This window comes from Felis catus, chromosome C2 (assembly GCF_018350175.1).
Source record: "Felis catus isolate Fca126 chromosome C2, F.catus_Fca126_mat1.0, whole genome shotgun sequence".
NCBI lineage: Eukaryota > Metazoa > Chordata > Mammalia > Carnivora > Felidae > Felis > Felis catus.
Window position 1 is genome coordinate 18,703,319 of NC_058376.1, and position 22,413 is coordinate 18,725,731.

General features: G+C 43.4%; 1 protein-coding gene across 7 annotated transcripts in view; it reads left to right on the forward strand.

Moving 5' to 3' along the window:
• Positions 1-22,413, forward strand: part of APP (amyloid beta precursor protein) — a 277,992-nt gene that overhangs the window by 157,504 nt on the left and 98,075 nt on the right. For 2 of the 7 annotated variants that reach the window (XM_023238836.2, XM_023238837.2), the window contains exons 7-8: positions 15,041-15,208; positions 17,505-17,561. The exons of 2 other annotated variants lie outside the window; for them this stretch is intronic. In XM_023238836.2, coding sequence (XP_023094604.1) covers positions 15,041-15,208; positions 17,505-17,561 — 225 coding nt within the window. The remainder of the gene's footprint in view (positions 1-15,040; positions 15,209-17,504; positions 17,562-22,413) is intronic. 3 more of the 7 variants (XM_023238838.2, XM_023238839.2, XM_023238840.2) reach the window with 2 other exon arrangements.

The following is a 22,413-nucleotide window of genomic DNA, read 5'->3' on the forward strand; positions in this document are numbered from 1 at the left end:
CAAAACTCCAGCCAACCGGGTGCGATCTCACTCGGCTGAGGCTGAGTTAGGTGACCTGGTTGGTACGTCCCTGGCACTGGGTATTTAGTACAGTCTTATTACCTGTTGTCTCTTTCACCACTTGAACTATGAGCATCTCGAGGGCAAGGACTGGCTTTTACTTATCATGGAGAGTGCCTGCTTTGTAGAAACTTCTAGATAAATCTTAGGCGAGTGAGTAGTTGGAAGTAAATGCCATTGAACGACAACATTGGGTGGGTTATCACATTACTTGTGACTGTGAAATGTAATGGGGATGATTTTTGTGTTGTCTTTACACTGTTTTACTGGGGGAGGTGGCACAGGGCCTTCTTTGAGAGATAGATGTTGTGTTAATATCTTAAGACTTTCTTTTTTGGTACTTAATTAATGCTCCTATTAAGAATGTTGGGGCGCGAATGAACTAACAGACTTCCTTTTTCGTCTCCCTGAAATGAAAGCAAGCATTGAGTTTACGCTGAACAGCCAAATGTCATGATAGCAACTAGTGAATTGTAGGGTTGTGTTTCTTAAAGGGGATGCCTTTGTTTTGCAAATAGTGAAAGTTGGTCCTAGAATGAGATCCAGTGACTATGGATGGATGGAATTTTAATGTATTCAAATACTTTTAAAGTCCGCCACAAATGCTACAATATTGTAAGTTTTCCTCTCACTTTTTATTAAGGTATAATGAGTTCAGCGCCGTTGTTAAATTGGAGCTTAAAATGGGTTAGTTTCTCTGCCTTAAGTAGATTCCTAATGACCACTGTAATATCTTCTTTCCTTCACTGCAAATTATCTTTAATTTACATATAATTTACATATAAAATTCACTCATTTTAAGTATATAAGTGTATAATTCAGTGGCTTTAATAAATTTACCAAATTAAGCAACCACCTTCATAACCCAGTCTTAGAACATTGTCATCATCCCGATAAGATCCCTCACACCCATTCAGTTCATCCTTGCTGTCACCGCCAGCCCCCAGCAACAACGAATGTACTTTACGTCTCTACAGATTTGCTTTTTCTAGACATTTAATGTAAGTGGGATCATACATGTTCTTTTGTGTCTGGCTTCTTTCACTTAAAATAGTGTTTTTGAGGCTCTGGGTTTCTTTACCTTGTAGCTTTTAAGAAAGACCGACATTATTCTGGGGCACCTGGGCGGCTTAGTCGGTTAAGCGCCGACTTCGGCTCAGGTCATGATCTCAGGGTTCACGAGTTCAAGCCCCGCGTCGGGCTCTGTTCTGACAGCTCAGAGCCTGGAGCCTGCTTCGGGATTCTGTGTCTCCCTCTCTGTCTGCCTCTTCCCTCACACTCTGTCTCTCTCAAAAATAAGTAAACATTAAAAAAAAATTTTCTTTAAATAAAACACTCAGACTTCACTGAACATTCATTGAAAGAGTCACATATTCTTTAAAAAATGTAGCAGAAAATACATTGCTTAACTTTATCATTCTCTGCTTAATGATAACTTCTTATTGCATTTAGCACATAAGGGCTTCTGTGAGTAGATCTATATTTAAGTAAATGCAGGTTTTATTTGAGCCACTGCTTTCTCAAAACTCCAGACATCCTTTCCTGGAATGTTCTTCGTGTGCCTCTTAGGATCACCTGTGGCAGATCTGACTAAATGAACTTGTTAGCTTCTCTTTTCCTAGAGAGGAAAAGAGGAATTTTTTTCAGAGCTTCTCTTCTTGAAACCTAAGAAGACTACAAATTACTGCAGTTAGTATTCTGCAGTGACTCTGACTTTTTCGGGGTCTCCACCAGGGTAGCTATTTACATAATAATGTCCGTCTACTCAACATTGGTTTTTGGGGGGGTGCCTTTTGGGTACAAGCCATTTTGCTGGGCTTGGTGAATCATAGGATGAGAACACACGGGATAGCCGGCCGTCATGGATGTTAAAATCTCGTAGGAAATTTACATCAAAGAAACACAGAGTCATCTGTGTTAAAAAGCAGGAGCCCAGAACCTACTTCTGGGTAAGAGATTGATCAGAGAAGGATCTATGGAAGGAGATGGAAGTGGAAAGGCTCATGGCAGCGCTACCAACGGATTTTATTTTAGCGTACCTTAGAGTCCGTGGAGATAGCAAAACAGATTTGCCCCGGGAGGGTACATGGCAAGTCTGGGAGACAAGGGTAGTCTGATTTAAACTAGAGCAGATGTCTTAGATAAGAGAGTTACGGGGAACTCTTGGGGCTAAAATGTGGAGACCTTCAGTGCCAGGCCGGCAAGCATGAGCATGAGCTGACGGGGATCACTTCTGCCACGTGCGGAGAAATTTTCTGGTAGAAACAGTGAAGGGATTTTGTTGTGATGTTGCTGCCATGAGGAGATAGGGGAACGGGGAGTAACACAATGAATGCAGTGTAATGAGAAAATACCACGTAAACTTTTGCCGATATTCCAAACCAACAGAATTCCCTTGAGATAATACGGTCTTATTATGTTCTGAATAAGAGAGAGAAGTCTCTTGAGATAATGGGGTCTTGTTATGTTCTGAACAAGTCCAGATCTTTTGCCTGAGTTTTTCTCTCGATGTAGCGTCATTAGCTAAGGTCAAACCAGGGGGGGACGTATGTTGCAATATTTTCTGTAGGAAGACAAAGGCGATTACATGATTGGTTCTAAATCTCCAAGCAAGAGACTTTTTTTGGTGTATTGGGTCCATGTCAGAGAGTTTGCTGAATTCCCAGCTAACTCCAACAAAGAAGTAGAAGTTTAAACGGTTAATGTTAAAGGGGCCAGCTGCAGAGAGTTCATTCCCTCCTGGTCACTGGTGTAGGTGAGTTAGGGTTCTTCCCCGAGGAAGAGCAACGGTAATGCCATACGTGATGGCTGACTTTGTACAACTCTGCTTAAGAGTAGCCCAGCTCCTGTGCTGAAAATAAAAACCACAAGTGACTTGCAAGGAAGAGATATTGAAGAGAGGCTCACAATATAGTTGTCCCTGGTAATGTTTCAGTGCCTGAGAGAAAATGCGATTCACACCTATACTTAACAAGAAAACTGTTTCTTCATTACCAACATACTGCTACTAATACGATTCCTTAACGTGCTTCGTAACAAAAACTCAATCCCTCTGTAACCTGTTTAAATTTGAAAGAAATAAGTAGGGGGAAGGAAAGTCTAAGACGCTTCGACACGGTCATCAAATTTTCAGCTATTTTATATTAGAATCAATGATGCTGAAGTGGAAGATGTCAGTTCTAACTCTGTTAGCTATTCCAGAGGAAAAAGTGAACACACCACCATATCCATCCTGGCTTTAGGATTTATTGGTTTAAGTACCTAAGGAAAACTTGGATATTGATCCAGTGGAATAAGCCAATACCAATTTGAGTGAAACCACAATATATTTAGACTCTTGCTCCTAATTTTCTTTGATTTGAGAAGGAATAACACTTCATGAACCCAAGACGTCAGGGCGATTTCTGACTCACTCATGGATTCTAAACTGGTTGGACATTGGTATTATAGGGGCACCTGCGTGGCTCAGTTAAGTGTCTGACTGTAGATTTCAGCTCAGGTCATGATCCCACAAGCCCCACGTCAGGCTCTGCCCTGACAGGGCGTGGAGCCTGCTTGGGATTCATTCTCTCTCTCTCTCTCTCTCTCTCTCTCTCTCTCTCTCTCTCCCTGCCCCCCTCTGCCGCTTCCCTCGACACACTCACTCTCTCTCTCTCTCAAAATAAATAAATAAACTTTAAAAAAGCAATTGTTTTGGGGCACCTGAGTGGCTCAGTCAGTTAAGCGTCCGACTTCAGCTCAGGTCATGATCTCGCGGTCCGTGAGTTCTAGCCCCGCGTCGGGCTCTGTGCTGACAGCTCAGAGACTGGAGCTGTTTCCGATTCTGTGTCTCCCTCTCTCTCTGGCCCTTCCCCTCTCTCTCTCTGTCTCTCAAAAATAAATAAACATTAAAAAAAATTTTTTTTAAAGCAATTGTTTCTATCTTTTAATCCTTGTGACAGTGCTGTGTGATAGAAATCTCATTTCTCCATTTACAACTAAGACAACTAAGGCCTAGGAAAAAAATTTTTTTTAATTGCCCATGGTCACAAAGGTGAGAGGCATGAAGCCAACACTTAGATCCAAGTGGACCAGGGTATTTCTACTACATTAATGTCAAATTTTTCTTTTTCCTTTTCCTCTTGTTTACAAATACTATTTCAGTTTAACCTGTACTCCTGGTAGATGTGGATCCCTTTTCTGTAGTCCTATATTCATCCTATAATATTTCACATGGAAGGCTTCCTAAATTTTAGAATTATTATTTAAATACTAATAATAATAATCGGGGCACCCGGGTGGCTCAGTTGGTTAGGCATTGAACTCCTGATCTGGGCTCAGGTCGTGAGCTCGGTGAGATCAGGTCCCGAGTCAGGTTCTGTGCTGACAGTTCCCAGCCTGCTTGTGATTCTCTGTCTCTCTCTGCCCCTCCCCCACTTGTTCTCTCTTTCTCTCTCTAAATAAACATAAAAATATTTTTAAAATAACAAAAAACACTGTGATAAGTAATAATAATAATAATAATAATCAGGGGTCAGCAAACTATGACCATGGGGCCATATGGCCAGTCACCTATTTCCTAATACAAAGGTTTTCTTAGGTGCACAGCCAATCCCCTTTGTTTATATACTGTCTGTAGCTGCTTTCATGCTATGGAGGCAGAGGTGAACGCCATATGGCCTTCTAAACTGGAAGTGTTTACTATCTGGGTCCTTGCAGAAAACCGAAGAAACTGGTCATTAGCAAAGTATGAGGGAGTTTTTTTTATTTCAAATACTACTTTCATTAAGGTAGTTTTATTAAGTTTAGTGGCAGACTGCTATGGTGTTTAATAGAGAATTTTTTTTTTCAACGTTTATTTATTTTTGGGACAGAGAGAGACAGAGCATGAACGGGGGAGGGTCAGAGAGAGGGAGACACAGAATCGGAAACAGGCTCCAGGCTCTGAGCCATCAGCCCAGAGCCTGACGCGGGGCTCGAACTCACGGACCGCGAGATCGTGACCTGGCTGAAGTCGGACGCTTAACCGACTGCGCCACCCAGGCGCCCCTAATAGAGAATTTTTAATGATTTCATGGCCTTGGGCTGGTTGAGTAACATGTGAGTCTATTTTCATGGGTATGGTATAGACACTGATAGGACGTTCCATGTGTGTTGAACAAATTACTTTGGACAATCCATGTTGAGCATTTACTATAATGCCTGGCACATTGTAAGTATTTGGTTTCTTTTAGAAACACAGGCTGCCTTCGGGCACCTGGGGGGGGGGGGGTGCTCAGTCGGTTATGCATCTCTTGGTTTCAGCTCAGGTCACGATCTCACGGTTCATGAGTTCGAGCCCTGCGTCGGGCTCCACGCTGACAGTGGGGAACCTGTTTGGGATTCTCTCTCTCTCCCTCTTTCTCTGCCCCTCACCTGTTCACGCTGGCATGCATGCACTCTCTCTGTCTCTGTCTCTCTCTCTCTCTCTCTCTCTCAAAATAAATAAAACTTATTAAAAAAAATTAAAACAGCACAGGCTGCCCAGAATCAAATCCCTGTTCTGCCACCTAACCATGTAGATTTGTATCAGTCAGGGAATCTGTAAGTCACGCTGCTTCTGTATGTCATTTTAATTGTTTTGGGAAGATTCAATGACATACAATCTATGAGCAACATTTAGCACAGTTCTGGTAGACAGTAAGGGTTCAATTAACCCAAAGTGCTATAGCTGTCTTGATTATAAGCATTACTCTGATTTTTCAGAGAACTAATGTTTACTACTAATTAGGAATGACCAAGGTAAACCAACAGACTGGTTTTTTAATAATAAAAAACATAAATGTGATACATCCACATCTATCGGTATAATGGAGGTAGTATTCATAGACATATGTTAAGAATAACGAGCAACTTAAACTCAGTTTCTTGGTTAAAATTTTAAGATTTTTTTGTTTTGTTTATTTCGAGAGAGTGAGAGAGAGAGCAAGCCTGGAGGAGGGGCAAAGAGAGAGAGAGGGAGAGAGAGGAAAGAGGATCCCAAGCAGCCTCCGTGCTGTCAGCACCGAGCCTAATGCGGGGCTTGAACCCACAAACCGTGAGATCATGACCTGAGCCGAGATCGAATGTTGGCCGCTTAACTGACTGAGCCACCCAGGTGCCCTTGTTTGAAATAGTTTTTAGGAATATACATTGTATATTAAAATACCTGCAGTTAAAGTTTATATCTAGGTGACGATTAAACCCAGATACTATTAAATGCTACTGCATTTCAAGATAGTGTTTCGCTTCTTGCGGGCATTTTGAACCTCTTGGAAGTTCATCTATTAAATGGACCGAGACACAGATACAGGTAGCTCTTTAAGCATCGCAGACTGATGAGGTTAAAAAGTTTGATCTCGTGTTGCTTGCCTTGGGCTAGGTGACCGAACGCCACAGAATTATACAATTTTTCTTCTCCCTCTCGTAGCCGTTAACCTGGGAGTAGCGCGATGTGATTTACTGCTGTATGTTGTACCAGCATCAACCCCTCGTAGGTACGGGGCATTGCGCTGGTTCCTGAGGGCACGGGGACATGAATATAGTAGCTGGCTCAGGTTGCTTTCCAGCCACGCCTGCTCACGCCCTCCTGGGGAGGGACACGAGTGTGTCCCACCTGGCTGGTTGGGGAACTTCGGCAGCACAGGGGAAGGGAAATGCTCAGCGCGGACAGCAGTTATGGCCAAGGTGTTGATGAGAAGTTGGCGTTGGAGTGACTTTGAAAGAAGAATAGAGATTTGCCAGCTTGTGGAGCACCAAGTAGAAGGAATTCAAGAACTATCATTAATCAGAGTGGCTTGCACTCATCTCATGGAGAGAGGAAACAAGCCTCAGCCTAATTCTCACATTTCCATCGTTACCTGCCCGTAACGGGGGTCACAGTCCTGTAGTTCACAAATAGGATTCCTGCTTATCACTCACATTTAACTTTTCACAGAATTTGGGGGAAAACTGAACCGAACTGGCACACATGAAAATGTGCTCACATACTCTTGTCAGAAGCCTCGTGGCAGCGTGCTGCCCGAAACTGAAAATAAAGCTCCAATTTGTATTTGGGAACAAGGCAAAGGGATAACGGCTCCTCCCTTTCCTGGAAGCCTTTACCTCAGTGTTAATGACTAAGGGCAAGCAAGATCCACCCCTGTTCCTGGACCAGAACGTAGCATCCTTCCTAACGATGTCAAGAGAACCCGTGTTGGCCCTGGGCCATAGATGTGACAGGTGGCAGCCTGTTATTTTGTGCCCATGGCATGGCAGCCATTGATTTTGAGGTATTTGATATATCCTTTGATAGAGGCAGAGGGAAGCATGGCTTTGACACCTTCTTTCCGTATTGCTTGATAGTCCTGATTCAGAGAGCCCAGTCAGGTAGTTTGGTTAAAATGTGACAGTGAGGAACACAGTCATATAAAAAATTGTGTGTGTGTACAGACATAACTTTCTATTTCTTAATAACAAATTTATTGAGATATGATTTGCATAATTGTAAAGTACAGAATTCAGTGGTCTTAGTATATTCACATAGGAAATGTTTTTGAACTTCATTTTACTTGGTATTTCACATAACTAGTAGTGCTCATGGCCAGTATTTTCCATCTCCTGTTTCTACCCTGTGTGTATAAAGACGCCATGTCAGAGAGGCGCCTGGGCGGCTCGGTCAGTTAAGCATCTGACTCTTGATTTCAGCTCAGGTCATAATCTCACGATTTGTGAGTTCAAGCCCTGCGTCAGACTCTGTACTTATCAGCATGGAGTCTGCCTGAGATTCTCTCTCTACCTCTCCCCTGCTCATGCGTGCCCTCCCTCCCTCCATCTCTTTCTCTCTCTCTCCCTCTCTCTCTCTCTCTCAAAAGTAAACAAATGAACTTTAAAAAAAAAAGATTCAATGTTAGAATAATGGACATAATAAGCCAAAGGTATTTTAATGCAATTATGTTTAACTCTATTAAAAATAAATATTTTCATTCTAGTTCAGTTAAAGTCCAGAAACCTGATTTTTCTCATGTTTTCCCCCAAATCAGTTGCTGTTCAAAAAATATACAAATGCCTCAGATAACAACAATTGCATATATCTCCACAACGTGAAGTTTGCAATTAAAAAAATCAAGGGGCACCTGGGTGGCTCAGTTGGTTAAGCCTCCAATTCTTTGGCTCAGGTCATGATCTCACAGTTGGTGAGTTTGAGTCCCATGTCAGCCTCCACACTGAGCATGAGAGCCTGCTTGGGATTCATTCTGTCCCTCTCCTTCAGTCCCTGCTCGCTTGCTCCGCTCGCTCTCAAAATAAACATTTTTTTTAAAAATCAACCCTAATAAAAGAAATCCAGCAAATGAGAGGAAACTTCATTTAAACACCATGTCATTTCCAGAGGCACTGCCTTTTAGCGGTCCATACACCTCCCTGAGGAGGGTCTCAGATTCCACCGGCAGATCCCAGAATTGGGGGTTTTCATGGAAATCTGTAGTTCCCTTGTAGACAGATGCTTTCTGGACTTTTTGTAAGCAGGGTGGGTTACACCTCTTTCAACCATGAACCATTTTGCCCTTCTGACACTTCATTGCTGGTTTCCAGCCACCCTTCCAACGTCTGACCTGTTAGGATTTTGTTAAAAGTGTGAGAAATCAAGGTGAGGGGAGGCTGATATTCAGGAAAACCCTTCAGCCTTCCAGACAGCAAAAAAAAGCCCAAATTTTAAAAAGTAAGAGACTCCCGGGGCACCTGGCTGGCTTGCTCTGAAAAGCATGTGACTCTTGATCTTGGATGGTGATTTCGAGCCCCACATTGGGCATAAAGATGACTAAAAAAAATAAGTCAGTAAATGTTAAAAAAAAATAAAAATATGAAAATTAAGAGACTCTTGAGATGGAAAAAGGAGTTTTGAACAGAAGACTGGTAAAGCTGCACTGTGTTTAGTTTAGAATGGTAAGACTATTCAGGTATTTAACTGTGAGGACAGGGTTATCTCTCTTTTTCTTGAATTTATTTATGTTCTTGTTGGATATAATTTCTGAGACAGAATATGAAAGTATCACAGACTAGGGACAGAAATTTTGTGTTCTTGCATGCAAGCTCGAATTCCTAATGTTTCATGCTAGAAGCATAGAAAGCCCTTGCTGGGCAGTCTCATGACTAAATCCGTTCTGGAATTTTTTTTTTTTTAAGTTTTTGGGGTTTTTAAAAATACTTATTTATTTTTGAGAGAGACACAGAGCATGAACAGGGAAGGGGCAGAGAGAGAGGGAGACACAGACCCGAAGCAGGCTCCAGGCTCCAAGCTGTCAGCACAGGGACCAATGCGGGGCCCGAACCCACAAACCGCAAGATCATGACCTGAGCCAAAGTCCGACGCTTAACCAACCGAGCCACCCAGGTGCTCCGGGATTGTTTTTTAAATTTATTTATTTATTTTGAGAGAGAGCGCGCGCAGAAGCAGGGAAGGGGCAGAGAGAGAGGGAGAGAGAGAATCCCAAGCAGGTTCCACACTGTCAGTGCAGAGCCCCACATGGGGCTCGAACTCATGAACCTCGAGATCATGACCTGAGCCGATGTCAAGAGTCAGATGCTTACCCGACTGAGCCACCCAGGTGCCCCTGTCCTGAAATTCAATGCCAGTTGTTAGGCCAGATTTGTGAGGTGTCAGTGACTGTTGCTTATTATCCCCCCCAGTCTCAGGATTGGGCACAATTACTAAAATGCCACGTGAAATCTTCTGGTAGTTGGTTGGACTGAGGCAGGGCTTCTCAGCCGCAGCATTAACAGTGTTTGGGGCCCAATGGTTCTTTGTTGGTACTCTTCTGCTCATTTTAGGATGTTCAGTAGCACCATCCCTCCCACCTGGTACCAGTAACACCCCCCAGCTGTGACAGCTCCAGCTGTCTCTAGGCATTGCTGGATGTGTCGTGGGAGGGGATGGTTGGGGACAGATCCTCTCTGGTTGCAGACCACTGGGCTGTGCTACTGAGATCTACAGTGATGCCCAGCGTTAAATCTATCTGAGCAGAGAAACTCCCCTGCAATGTCGTGTCTCGTCTTAATGCCAGCCGTAACCCTTCGCTCGGCGCTTTGCACATCCATAGGTAGCCGGTGAAGAATAAGCAAACAAAACCTATGCTAAAACAAAGAGGGTAAATATTCATTTATAAGGTGAAAAACAGATATTTGAGATGTAACGTAGTTCCATAGCTTAGAGACAAGTCACAAAATATTTTTTAAATACTACGTATGCACATTTGCCATATAGGCAGTGAGAGATGGAGAAAAACTGCCTTCCTCACTTTGTTTTATATTCTTCCAAAAGCAGTTTGCTCTCCCCTGGTGCACGGTTTTAAAATCGCAAATGGGTGGGTAGCAATCAGAGACACGTGTTCTCAGCTGGAGGCTGCCCAGCCTTCCTGCTGGGCTCTGTGACAAGAGACCAGCTAAAATGGCAAGGTGGACACGTTCAGTCTCCTCCAGAAAAGAGCCTGAAACAGCAGGACCATCCTCCAACCTCTGCCTCGCTTATCCTGGAGCATCCTTTTTGTAGGAAGAACAACGCCTGCATAATAACCCTTTCTTTAAGGAGAGGTGCTACAAAGAAAGTAAATTTCAAGTCTCCTTCGTTGTGTCTTTATTTGTCTAAATAAAAATAATAGCTGTGATATTTCTGGTGTCCTGGCATGTTCCAAGAACATCACTTGAATTCAGATTTCGGGGAAGTGTAAGTTCTCATAGACTTAAATGTAAGTATAGTAGTTATTATCTCAGTATTGGATTTAAGGCACACGTATTGAAACTCTGTCAAAGAAATATGTATCTCTAACATATTTAAGTTTTTGAGATACAGCACATTTGAGTTTTACAGCTCTACTAAAATATGTCCTATTCCTCTTCTCCCAAATATATGTCGACTTCTTTTTGTAAGCCAAAACCTACGCTGCCTTTTACTGATCCTTCCCCTCTTGGTCATTTTGGAAAGTGATTGGCTCTTACATATCTGGCTTTGACATTTCAACGGATCATAAGAGGTGTAGGGTTGATCACGCTGCTTTCTCAAACATTAACGCCCATTTGGGTCACTGAGGCATTTGCTAAACGTGGATTCGGAGACAGCGTTCTGGAGTGGATCCCGAGTCCCGGGTATGCTGGCCCAGCGGATCATGGACGGCACTTCGAGGGATAGTTTCTAGTAGCAAATCGTGCCCCCCATCCTTTGCAGTTGTAGGAGATTGAGACAGGGAATAAGAAACGGAAAGGGAAAACCATCCTTACCTTTCTCTTTCATACAAAGTGTGAAAGAACGCTGATGTGTCTTCCCGCTGAGCAGCTTTGTAAAAATTCAGCTTTCAAAGACCAAGCAAATTAGAAGAGTCTTACTATCTTCCTACATGTACCTGTGACTAGTATCACTTGTGCCCTTCTTTCCTCTCATTGGTGTGGTGTGGACAACTGCTAGCCTGTAAAAGATAATTCAAGGGTACAGGAATCTGGTGAGCCACAGCCACTGGTAGCTTGAAATACCCATGGCGGGACTGTTGACACCGTGGACATCATTGAACATTATAAATCACACTCCCCCACCCCCCACTGGAGATAACCAGTTTCCCAGCATACCCTGCCATTCCTGTCAGTGAGAATAATCGCTTTGCCTTGTTTCCAGCAGAGGACACGGCATCTTATCTTATTCAGAGTTTGGAGCTTCTTGTAATACTGTGTTGCACTTCTACACAGCTTCGTGAAAAACAGGTTTATTCCCATAACAAAGTGGAAACAAAGGACTCAGGAAAAGTCCCAGTGGTGCCCTCTTGTGAATGCTTGCCAGCACGTCACCACGAGAAGACTGATGGGTCTAAATACTTACAAATGGATCGCCTTGAGGTGGCATTTTATAAAAATACTCTCTCCTCATGGAGAGATGTGAGAACTGGGTCAGGTGTAAATGGAGTGACAGATGTATTGGGTAGCCTCAGAGAATCGACACAATTTGGTAAAGGGCCAGTCAACCACAGATACCTTGTAGAGACTTCCGTGACACCCGTCATTTCATACTGAGTCCGTGAGTTCATTACCGCGCACAGCTGTTCCCATGATTTGCTTATCTGGTCCAACCCGTATTTGGGGCTTAAGTGAGATTTCTAATAAGACGTTCGGTCAGCCTTGCTTACCTGTATCTATATGTCTCTATTTAATAAAATATGATTACTATATAATAAATACCCGGTCATTTATTGCCCTGATCAGAATTATTTTCTGTTGGGCAGGTTTTCTGATAACTACTTGCTAATTGTAGGCACATTATAAAATCTCCTTTTAATTAAAAGTACATATACCGGGGCGCCTGGGTGGCCCAGTCAGTTAAGCATCCGACTTTAGCTCAAGTCATGATCTCACAGTTTGTGAATTTGAGCCCCATGATGGGCTCTATGCTAACAGCTCAGAGCCTGGAGCCTGCTTTGGATTGTGTGTTTCCCTCTCCCTCTGCCCCTCCCCTGCTTGCACTCTGTCTCTGTCTCTCTCTCAAAAATAAGCATTAAAAAGAAAAAAAAAGAAAGTACATGTATCTATTGTTGCAAAAAACACACTCTTAAAAAATAATTGTTTTTCTAGTACGTTGACTTTCTAAAATTTTTCTTGGAAGAGTTCAACACAGATGTGGCCACTTTATTCTTCAACAGAATATGAGATGTGTTCTAATAACTTAGGCTCACAAAGTTGCACCTTAGAGCGATGTTTAGAATTGCAACGACAAATGAAGCTGAAGAGTAGCTATTATAAACTTATCATTTGCATTTAGAACATAGGAGATTCCGTAAAAACAGGTCTCCTGCCCCTGCATAGCTGTGACGTGGCGGGGGGGGGAGGGGTCTATGGCAGACAAGTACAAGAAGACACATTTTGGTACTCTTAAGAGGTGTAAAAGGGGAGGACTGCTATGAGTTACAGAGCCGTGATGAGTTTTGTTGCCTGTGCTCCTGGGGTCATGCCATGGGGGAGAGGCATTCGAGTGCCAGCTTCAACCACAGCGGAGGCTCAGAGGACACCGTTGTCTGGGAGTCTTGTTGGAATTAGTACAGCCTGAGGAAGAGGTTAATGATGAATACTGTCATGTCTTAGAAACAAGAAAGAAAGAGCATGTCACATGAACATGTACAGATTGGTGAGGGGAATGCAGAAGAGAGAGCCTGTAGGTATTTCTTACAACTGACAGGGAGAGAAACTAAGGTCCGTGAGTGGAGACAGCTTAATGGCTGTGGTTTGCCAGGGACCCCACATCTGGGGCATGTGGCTTTTAGCTCTGTAGCCCAGAAGCTGCTTTGTCAGTAGCTCAGAGGTGATCAGACTGTCCCCTCCCAAAACTGTTTGACCCTTTAGAAGTATGAATACCAGTTCTTTAATTTGTGGGGGATAAATCAGACTGCCAAGGGGGTGGGAAACTTGTGTGAATGGATTGGCAGATTTTCATCAGACAGGAGAGCTCTGTGCAGAAATCAAATTGAAAACACATCATGGCTTGACAAGGATGGACTTTTAAAGCAGCAGTTGAATGGGAAGACCTTAGTGACGGTGCCATGGAGCTTGATGCTCCCAGAGCCAGATATTTCCATCCGAAAACCACCTAAAGAGAGCCAGAAGCACCTTAGATATCTGTTACACTGGCGTTTCTCCTGCACACTGTTTGACCTCCACCTTCTGAGCTCAGTGCTGACCGTCCTTCCCTACTCTGTTGACGTCATCATGATGGTGGTCACTTCTGGTTTTGCTCTCACCTCTTTGTCTCAATAGGAAAGAGCTTTAAGTGGTGTGTATAAGCAAGTTAAATAGTAGTTCTCTTTTACATAGACGTTGTCGATCTTTATCTTTGAGTGAATGATTAGTCAGTCTGTTAAATATTCCTACTTTGGAAGCTCTGAACTCTGCATGACTTTTATCTTTTAGAAGGATGCTTTTCCTTGGTATGACAGTAAAATTAATAAGCAAGACATCTGTGTGTGCTAAGGCATCAGCAGGCTCTCTAGAAGCCTAGCTAGGGCAAGACATAAACTCAGAGGGAGAACTGTTTTCCCTTTTAAAAAAATGGAATCTACATGGGAGGTAAGGTTCCTATTCTACTCACGATAACTTTACAAATGGAATCAGATAAGTTATTGCGCTTGGATCAATCAAGGATCATGAAATTGATCTTGGGGAGGGTGGCCAAGCATGCTGACAGGTAAGATATATTTTCATGTAAGAGCATACATGGTGTGTGTTAACAAATCAGAATTGGTTGACTTTGTTTTGTTGTTTGGGGCATTATTGTCCAAGGGACGGATTAATGAAAAATCAAAAATTATATTTCACTAGAGTTAATATAACTGGCTGTCAGTCCCATTTACAGATGTTGACATATGTTTTCAAATATGGTCAGTGGACAGGCTGGTTCTCTGGAAACTGGATCACATTCGAAGTATATTTATTTTATACTTTATAATTTTTTAATGAAATTTAATATTTATTTTATACTTTATAATTATTTTATACTTTGAGTCAAGGCTGTTCTTCGTGAAGGAAAACAGTCAGATGTTCGTGAGAAGATAACGTTCTTTGCATCGTAAACAGACACAACCCTTTTACCTTTAAAGCTGACTGGAGGTTCCTTGAGAAATTTGTTTCTTACGGGGAAGAAATGTTTCCGCGTGCAGACCCTTTGGGGCACTTGCTATCAATCTAAAAGCAGCTACAAGATGTGCTCACGTCTATCAGGAATCCTTTCATTCCTACTGAGCCACTCATTAAACCAGATGAGAATGCACTGCTTTGTTTCAGAGGGAATTCTAACCTCCTGGCTGGCGATTAAAGTCCTCGGTAAATGTTTGGCAGAGTCCGCCCAATAATCCCAGCCCCGGTGACCCCCCCTGGGGGGTGGGGGGGGAGGAGTAAGGTGTAAGAAAAGTAAACATGCACGCGAACGGCGAGCAGGTGCCTTTTCATGCTAAATGTGGTTCCCCACGTCTCCTCTGATTAGAGGTGTGCTCTGAACAAGCCGAGACGGGGCCATGCCGCGCAATGATCTCCCGCTGGTACTTTGATGTGACCGAAGGCAAGTGCGCCCCGTTCTTTTACGGCGGATGTGGCGGGAACCGAAACAACTTTGACACAGAGGAGTACTGCATGGCCGTGTGCGGCAGCGTCAGTAAGTGGACCTTCCCCGAGCCTGGCCACCTCTCGTCTTTTCTCGCCACTGACTCTGCTCTTCGTAACAGATTGGTTTTCCTGGTTCTTGGGAGTGGGTCTGTCGCTGCCACTAACCACGTTTCTGTCCACTTCTCTAATTGCCCGGCGTCTCCTCCCGTATGTTCGATCCCGAGCACCCATCTCCGTCTTTCTCTAATAAAGCATGGCCGCGGGTGTGTTCCCTTCCCAGCTGTGGTGCATCCGTCTTGCGGTCTCTAGGGACTTCTCTCGAGTGCCCCTCTTGAAGCCACGCCGGAGTCGCTGTGTTGTCTTCTCGACTGTCTGTGCAAACGGATACTTGTGTGTTTGTCTGTCTGTGCACATGCGTGTTCAGGTCTATGCATGTGCAGTACATGTGCCAGTACGGTTTCCCGCCGGAAGCCTGGCGGGTGCGGCTCCGTTTGCACTGGCAAAAGGCGCACTGCTGTGATGAGCACCTTTAAGCTGTTTTGTAACGTGTGACCTTTATTGCGGCCGCAGAGAATGTGCTTGAATGGAGCATACGCACGTCGAATGCCAGAAGACAGAAAGGGCCCCAGGGGCCTCTGGGCTCACACACGGACGCTTGCAGTCTCAATGTTTCATGCCTTCTCTTGGAAATAGAAGAAAACTCTTCACTTAACATTAGAAACCTGGAAGGACAAAAGTCTCAGGGAATATAATTTTCAAAGCCTTTTCTCTTGAACTTTCAGTTTTTCATAACGCTGGGGGAGAGAGACGCGGAGTGATAATGACTTAACTACGAGATGAAACTCTGTCCACGGAGGTGATACTCAGGAGGGAGTGAGCCAGACATACGGGACTTCTGTTCCTGTGAACAGCCTCCCAAGTTAAAGTCCCCATTTTATTTATTTACTATTGTTCGTGAGTAGGACATTTGAAGTACTCAAGGGAGATTTGCTCAACTTGATAAAAGATTAAATTCATTAATTGTGCATTTCTTTAAGAGACGCCTGCCTTTTCTCCCTTGTGCTTAGGCAGGTGGTAGCTCCCACTTCCTGCCTGGGATTCCTAGGGAAAGTATACATTGGTCTCCACTGCGATCCTAGGCTTAAGCTAAACGACAAAAGGACCTGCGCCATTAAGACCTTCTGTTGTGAAGCCGAGCATCTAAGTGGAATCTAATGGAAAAGTTCCCACTGGTCTCCTGTATGAGGGATGACTCCATTTCTGTCATGTGTGAGAACAGGTGTAGGAATTGGTAACCCCAAGGGCCTCTTTCCTGGCCGCCATTGGATGATTGTGGCTTCTTGCGGCAAGGACTCCTTTCTTCAGTTTCAAACAAAGAAGTTAATTAGGTCAGGTAACCGGGAACACAACGGGGGATTCTGTTGCCTGCAGCCTCTTGAACAAAGAACTTTTGTTACAGAGATTCTAACTGGCTTAGCTGCTGTGGGAGATTTCTTGGCACAATTCCAAACGGTTTTCCTCTATTTCCCTGAGGTGGATTTATTTTTTGAAATATAAATTGTGTGTGTGTGCGCGCGCATGTAATAAGAAAGGGTTTTTGAAAATTATCGGCAGTGAGGAATTTGTGTCGAGTTGGAAATGATCCCCCCACCAAAACACGACAGCGGCCTATACGCTCGCAGTCTCCATTTGATCAGTCTGATTTGACTCAGGCTGGGAGCGAACAGTGGGCAACACAGGTCATTTGGAGCCTCTGGACATTTGGAGCCACTGGAGGTGCCCTGGATGGTACACCTTTTGCGGAAAGATTTGCAAAAGGCAGAGATTCCCAACGCAGGTGTAATGGATAAGCCAAGCCGTCCGTATTTAGTTCCAGGGTAAGGAGGCTATAGAATAGTTTATCAAGAAAACAAATGTGAGAGGCTTAAGGTCAGTCAGAAGGGTGGACAGATCTAAGGGGACAGTGAAGCCTCAACACGTGGCCCGAGATGAGAGCTGGAGGCTGCCCTACAAATGGGTGAAAGGCGTGGATCCTTGGGACCTTGGTGATGGTTGACACTAAGGAGGGACAATGGGAGCAGGAAATCCTCAGGATGTTACTTACAAGTGGTATTGGAGACCAAATACCCAGCACGCTTAGATATTATCGGGCAAATATATTTATGTTTACTTTGGTCCTGAGCTGGGGCCAAGCCTGAAGGTGTTTGTGCAGTTTTGTTTTAGTTTTTAATCCAGTGTTTTTGTTTTTGTTTTTCCCTTTGGTCAGTGGAATCATGTAAGTTTCAGCCACCATTCCCATGTTTCTATTTTTTGTTTTTAGTTATGTTCTCTTATTTTCTCCATAGTGTCCCAAAGCTTACTCAAGACTACCCAGGAACCTCTTCCCCAAGATGCTGTTAAACGTATGTTGTCGTTCACTGGAGGGGGTTGGGGGGAAGGAGGAGATAGTACAGTGCATGGCTGTATAACTCCAGCATCATCACTTTCTTTGCATGGTTCTTTCTGTGTTTCTTGAACACCTGTCTTTCCATAAAATGTGTATTTCCATTGCTTTGCTTGTAACTGTGTCCAGTTTTGCCAGACAACTTCAGATGCCAGGCTACGAGGATTGACTCAACTTCTATTTCTGATGAAAAATTTTTTTTCAGCTTCATGTCATTCTGCTACATACCGTACGTATAACATTACTGTGTTTTATTTGGCATCACTATTCTATTTCCTAAAGCTGTCAAGATGCCATAGCTTTGCAAGAGGCCATGAATATAAGTGACTCGTTTCCCAGAAAAATACATCATATACATGCGTGGTGCTAACTCCACGGACCAGTGCGTATGCACGGACTTCACTTAATGTGTTGTAAGGCAGATGTTAAGCCTTAGGAAGTGAAAGACTACCTTTAGATTCCCTAACCACCTCTTCTTCCTCTCCCTGAATGCACCTTACTAGGGCAAAAGTGCCCGACCTCAGGTTTTATCATTAGGTTGTGGAAAGATTCTTCCAAAGAAATCATCATCCAACCTTAGAATGTCTGTGTTTTGTGATTGATTTCACTTGATGTATCTGACTACCTTGGTTTTAAAATGTTAACACACAGGTATTTATTATTATTTTTTTAATGTTTATTCTTGAGAGAGAGACAGAGCGTGAGGAGGGGAGGGACAGAGAGAGGGAGACACAGAATCTTAAGCAGGCTCCAGGTTCAGAGCTGTCAGCACAGAGCCCGACATGGGGCTCGAACTCATGAGCCGTGAGATCATGACCTAAGCTGAAGTCAGACGCTAAACTGACTGAGCCACCCAGGAGCCCCCACAAGTACTTATGTTAAAATGTGGATTATATCAATAAATAAATTTATCCTTCTTTAGGTTAAGGATGATACATGTGCACACACACACACACACACACACACACATTATTGATGCCTGTAGTTGCTAGAAAAAGAGACACGATTTCAGCTCGCGTTCATATATAATGAAAATGAGCATATATTTATATTATCCTTAAAAAACCTGGTCTCCAAATTGATGAAACCAATTACCTTTATTTATTTTTTTTTTTAATTTTTTTTTTTCAACGTTTATTTATTTTTGGGACAGAGAGAGACAGAGCATGAACGGGGGAGGGGCAGAGAGAGAGGGAGACACAGAATCGGAAGCAGGCTGCAGGCTCTGAGCCATCCACCCAGAGCCTGACGCGGGGCTCGAACTCACGGACCGCGAGATCGTGACCTGGCTGAAGTCGGACGCTTAACCGACTGCGCCACCCAGGCGCCCCGAAACCAATTACCTTTAAAAAAAGGGATAAATAACAGTTGGAGAATTATGTAACTTACAATTTCATCATAGACCATTAAGGTTTTTTAATGGCCACCATGAGATTCACATTCATTCACTTTATATATAACTTGAAAGATGTGGGAGTTTCACTAGTATAGTCCACATATTTCTGTGATTGTGACAAAGCATTTTTTCTGACAACATTGAAAGTATTACAAGTGAGTAGACACACAGGACTGGAGAAAACTGGATATTACACTGTAGGATTGATAATATATTGATCTTTGTGGCAGGTTGCCATTTACCCGGTGTTTTCATGGATCATTTATTTTTCTCAGGAACACTTTGTGGGCATTTTCCTCATTTCCTTTATACATACGAGAAAATGAAGCTGTGAGAGCCATCAAACGTGGCAGGACCAGCTTTGAAACCTAAATGATATTGTGGCTCTGCACTTATATTCCATACGGTCAAGTATTGGGCTCTGTTTTTTACGTTAGAAAAATTAGTATTTGGAGTTCAAAATGCATTTTAAGAATACAGAAAATAACAGAAAGAAGAAGAATATTAAAAACATTTTTTCTAAATGCAGTAAATAAAGCATGCATCAACAAATGAAATATCTTCCCCCCTTTTATAAAAAATATTTCATTTCATAGCATGTTAGCATACAATTGTATTTTTCCATTTTTAGTAATTAACAGAAATGAACATGACTTGATAAATTTATTTTCATGAAGTACCTGCGTCCTCAGATTTTCCAAACAGACGTTGAAGATCTCTCGCAATCTTCTCTTTCCCAGTAATTTTCTCCGACTACTTGCAGTGTATTTGGGATCATGACACCTTTCCTTTCTAGGAGGGGAAGTGATTTTGGCGGCTATATTTTCTCGTCTACCTGCAGAGACTGTTCATCACAGCGAGTGAAGTGATCTGCAGTGCTGGTACAAACAGACTAGAGAAAGCATATAATTTCCAGTTATTCACAGCCTGCACAGCTATGCTTCCTTATTTATAGCAAACTTACACATCTGATTTAAAGGATTCACGGTCATCTGGAGGTCAAATGCAGATGGCAGGATGTAGTCGGAGGAAAAGAGCCCAAAAAGAAGGTGAGCAAGCCCATAGGATTTAGCAAGATGGGCTTGCACTTGGCTTCTCCACCAGTCTGGGCTTTACTGGAGGATCTCTCTTTTCCCCAGAGTGGTTTGTTTGATGGGTTTCTCAGTTTGAGTTGCTTCTAGCCAAATAAGAAATATGAAAGGAGACAGGAAAAGCTTCTCCGTTAAACTGATGTAACATTGCACACAAGGAGAAGATGTGTGATGGCCTACATTACACGTACAATAATTTTCCTCTTCAAAGCAGATTATGATCAGGTTAAATCTTTGTCATAAAAACCACTTCTGAGCATTGCAATTTTAAGGAATATTGATTTTTTTATTATTATTATTTTGTTCATAGAAGATAAGACTCTAAACCACAGGTAGAGAGAGAGATGAGGCTAAGAGCTTTCATTTTTTTCATAAACTTGTGGATTTGAGTCCTTTATAGAAAAAATCCTTTCCTGTTTGAAAAAACTATCTGGTGAGACCTGAGTTGTTTCTGGCATTATTTTGTGTCTGCCCATTTGGGTTTAGAACAACACAGAAGGTTCACATTCATTCTGCCCAGTGCAGTGTTTGCTAACGACAGTGAAAGTACTATATAAATATCTATTGATTAGTTTCTGTTTCAAATGAGAGAATAATTTTTTTTCTAGTGTTCTTCCCATCAGATTGCATCTCAAAAGGCAAACAGAATGACTCCTTAATGGCATTTGATGTCACACAGCATCGTGCCCGTATTTAGTCAGCTGATTGCACAAAAGGGTCTGGCCAAAGAGAATGACAAATGACCCATCTTTTCCTCTTTTCTTGCAGTGAGTTGTGGCACAGACAATAAATAAACCCAAGTCTCTCAACCTTGACACTGTTGACATTTGGGGCTAGATAATTCATTCTTGCGGATGCTCTCCTGTGCATGGAGGACGTTTAGCAGTATCCCCACCCTCTACCCGCTGGCTGCCAGTAACGGCACCCCAACTGTGTGAACTGAAACTGTCTCCAGACTTTGCCAGATTGCACCCTGAAGCAGGGACGGGCAAAGTCAGCCCCAGTTGAGAGCCCCTGATCTAGACTAACGGTGAGCCCACAGCTGACGAAAAGATACAACCAGCCTGGTGCAAACAGTCACACTTTGCACGAACTCTGAGGGCATGTTGCTGCGTTGCCGGTCAGAAGCCTCCGATTCTCGGTTGACGTTTGTGAAAATTGAATCCGTTAGACCCGCATCCCTGCTCTCCGTATGTACAAGTTGGGGTAGAAGTCGCTGTTGCTGCCCTGACTGTAGTCTTAGTTAGAGGTCTCAGTTTTTCTACTCTGATGCGAGTGCTGCTGGGGAGGCAGAGAACAGGGCAGCGAACCCCTGCCCCACCCCCTCCTCCTCTGTGTGTTTCATCTTCGTTTCACAGAATCCCAGCATATGCTAGAGAACAGCCATCTGTCATGATGCCGCACAGCCTTGCCACACAGATGACTTGGCATCTAGGATGCTCTTCGGGATCGTGGTTATGGCCTTAGGGTCTGTGCAAAGGCTGGATCTGGCCTCATGCAGGATCCAGAAAGGAAAAACATTATTTTTGTCCTCACATCAAAATGGCCAAGATACCATAGAATAGACTAATACACTGCCAGAGTGTATAAAAATAACAAGGACAAGGGTGCCTGGGTGGCTCCCTCTGCTGAGCATCTGACTCTTGGTTTTAGCTCAGGTCATGATCTCACAGTTCATGAGTTTGAGCCCCGCTTCAGGCTCTGCACTGACAGCTCAGAGCCCGTTTGGGATTCTGTCTCCCTCTCTCTCTGCCCCTTCCCTGCTCACACACGCATGTTCTCCCTAAATAAATAAATGGGATTCTCTCTCCCTCTCTCTCTCTCTGCCCCTTCCCTGCTCACACACGCATGTTCTCCCTAAATAAATAAATGGGATTCTCTCTCCCTCTCTCTCTCTCTGCCCCTTCCCTGCTCACACACGCATGTTCTCCCTAAATAGATAAATGGGATTCTCTCTCCCTCTCTCTCTCTGCCCCTTCCCTGCTCACACACGCATGTTCTCCCTAAATAAATAAATGGGATTCTCTCTCCCTCTCTCTCTCTGCCCCTTCCCTGCTCACACACGCATGTTCTCTCTAAACAAACAAACAAACAAACTTCAAAAAAAAAATAACGAGGACGTCAAATCAGGCCAGATCACCACCCCAAGTTCTAAAGCTGCCGCAGTGGCTCACAATTTGCAAACCACAGATAACTCACCGTGCACCCTCTGAATGGAATGTACCTCCTTTGCCACCGATTTGTCATATCCTGTCCTAACACCCAGGCATTCGGTGTTTGTCCAGACTTGAACCATTGTTCTTAATCACACTGTACGTGTTCTT